Source organism: Calypte anna, chromosome 3, assembly GCF_003957555.1.
Source record: "Calypte anna isolate BGI_N300 chromosome 3, bCalAnn1_v1.p, whole genome shotgun sequence".
NCBI classification, from domain to species: Eukaryota; Metazoa; Chordata; class Aves; order Apodiformes; family Trochilidae; genus Calypte; species Calypte anna.
This window is the reverse complement of record NC_044246.1, coordinates 37752528-37754568: the sequence shown is the minus strand read 5'-3', so window position 1 is coordinate 37754568 and position 2041 is coordinate 37752528. Positions and strand designations below refer to the sequence as shown.

The following is a 2041-nucleotide window of genomic DNA, read 5'->3' as shown; positions in this document are numbered from 1 at the left end:
CCCTCCCCCCGCAGCGGCTCAACCCTTTTAAATCCACATGGCCGCCGCCTCGGCCCCTCCGGCAGGCGCGCGCCACCTCGCGGCGTCCCCCGCCGGCTTCCAGCAGTACGACCCCGCGCGCCACTTCCGGCGGAGACTCCGCCCCCACCTCACCTCCTCTCCCTGTCCCCCTCCCCCTCGACGGAGATGGGGCGCTCTCTGCCGCGCCTTCGGGGCCCTTCTGCTCTCGGCGGCGCCGCGCCGACCCCGGCTCCCCGCCTTGCCCCGCGCCCTGCCGCCCTGCCCACCGCCGGGAGGCGCGCTGGAGGTTGCCCGCCGCGGGCTGGGCGTCTCGGCGCCGCGCTGCACCACCGACCCCATGTGGAAGTGCCGGGTCAAGTACACGGTGCGGCCCGTGGGCATGAAGAAGACGGGCGGACGCGACACACAAGGTGAGGGGCTGAGGGCTGGCAGGGCCCCGCGGCAGGGGCCGAAGAGGCGGGTGTGGGCCCTGCCCGCAGCCGCTCCCCTGTCCCGCAGGGCGCATCCGAGTTCGGGGGATCGGCGGGGGACACAAGCGGCGCTACCGCATGATCGACTTCCAGAGGCTGCGCTACGAGGAGGGGGCCCCGCAGCAGCCCTTCACCGAGAAGGTCATCAACGTCCGATATGACCCTTGCAGGCGAGTGAAGGGTACGCGCTTGGTCCCGGGCGGTGATGCCTGTGGTGAGCTCCCCTCCGCCCACCGTGGGTTCCCCGTATAGGTCGGCTGACATCGCCCTGGTGGCCGGCGGCAACCGGAAGCGCTGGATCATTGCCACGGAGAACATGCAGGCAGGGGACATTATCACGAACTCCTCTCACATCGGCAGGATGGCAGGTGCATGGCCGGGCAGCCACGCTGACCCTGCGTGGGGGCACGTCGGCTGTTCCTTGCTCAGCTCATCATTTTCTCTTTTCTAGTGTTGGCCAATGAAGGGGATGCCTACCCGCTCGGGGCCCTGCCTGTGGGCACGCTGATCTGTAACCTGGAGAGCCACCCTGGGAAGGGAGCGCAATATATCCGGGCAGCTGGTACAGCTCTGGGCAGTCAACTCACTGTCTGTAGCCAGATTTGGCTTAGAACAGACAGGGGGGAGTGCAGGGGGGGACTGCTCTCAAGTGGTCAGTGACGGGGAGTTGCTGACCTCTCTTTTCTCCCTCTCGGGGTGCAAAAACAGCCCTCCAGGGAGGTGTGGGCAGCTCTGCCCCATTGCTTCCTGGTGATGCCTTGAGGTCATGAAGAAGTGCTGCTGGAGGGGCAACAGCAAGGGCTTTGGGGAGTTCCCAGCATGAGGGTGTACTTACCACAGTGTGCTCAGTAAGCAGGGCAGCTGTCTCCTCTCTTTTTGCCTGCTTCAGGGACTTGTGGGGTGCTGCTGAGAAAAGTGAATGGGACGGCCATCGTGCAGTTGCCCTCCAAGAGGCTTATGCAGGTAGAGGAGTCATGCTGTCCCTGACCCAACCATCTGTAGCTGTGCATCGCCAGGGAGGCCTTGCAATTCTTCTTTGTCCCCTAGGTGCTGGAGACCTGCGTGGCCACAGTGGGCCGTGTGTCCAACGTCGACCACAACAAGCGGGTGATCGGGAAGGCGGGTCGGAACCGCTGGCTTGGCAAGCGCCCACACACAGGCTTGTGGCATCGAAAGGGTGGCTGGGCTGGCCGCAAGATCAAGCCTCTCCCACCTATGAAGAGTTATGTCAACCTGCCAAGGGTTGGAGTTCAGCAGTGATGCTGGGGTCAATAAAGCGTTCTTCACACCACTACTGTCATGTTACTGCTGCTTTTTCTGCATGGTGCCTCAGAGGTGTTTTCCTCATGGGAGGACACCTTTGACTTTGTTCAGCCACCGGTGGGGGTTGGATTGCTGGCAAAATGAGTGTGGGTTTGTGAGCTGCTGTGGCTTGAAGAGGGTGGGGGTCTTGCTGTGCTCGGAAGTCTTGCACAAACATATCCAGCCTGGCAGCCGAGTGCCTCCCCGACCTTCAGCTTACCGAGCAGCAAGGGCAAGTGGGTGGCTCT

At 63.6% G+C, this 2041-nt stretch overlaps 1 protein-coding gene across 1 annotated transcript; it reads left to right on the top strand.

Annotated features, from left to right (window-relative positions):
- The first annotated feature begins 22 nt into the window (after positions 1-22).
- Positions 23-1782, top strand: MRPL2 (mitochondrial ribosomal protein L2). Its single transcript, XM_030448315.1, has 6 exons — positions 23-431; positions 520-661; positions 744-859; positions 943-1053; positions 1381-1454; positions 1539-1782. The coding sequence occupies exons 1-6, from the start codon at positions 38-40 to the stop codon at positions 1749-1751; spliced, it is 1050 nt and encodes a 349-aa protein (XP_030304175.1). The 5' UTR covers positions 23-37; the 3' UTR covers positions 1752-1782.
- Positions 1783-2041: the final 259 nt, after the last annotated feature.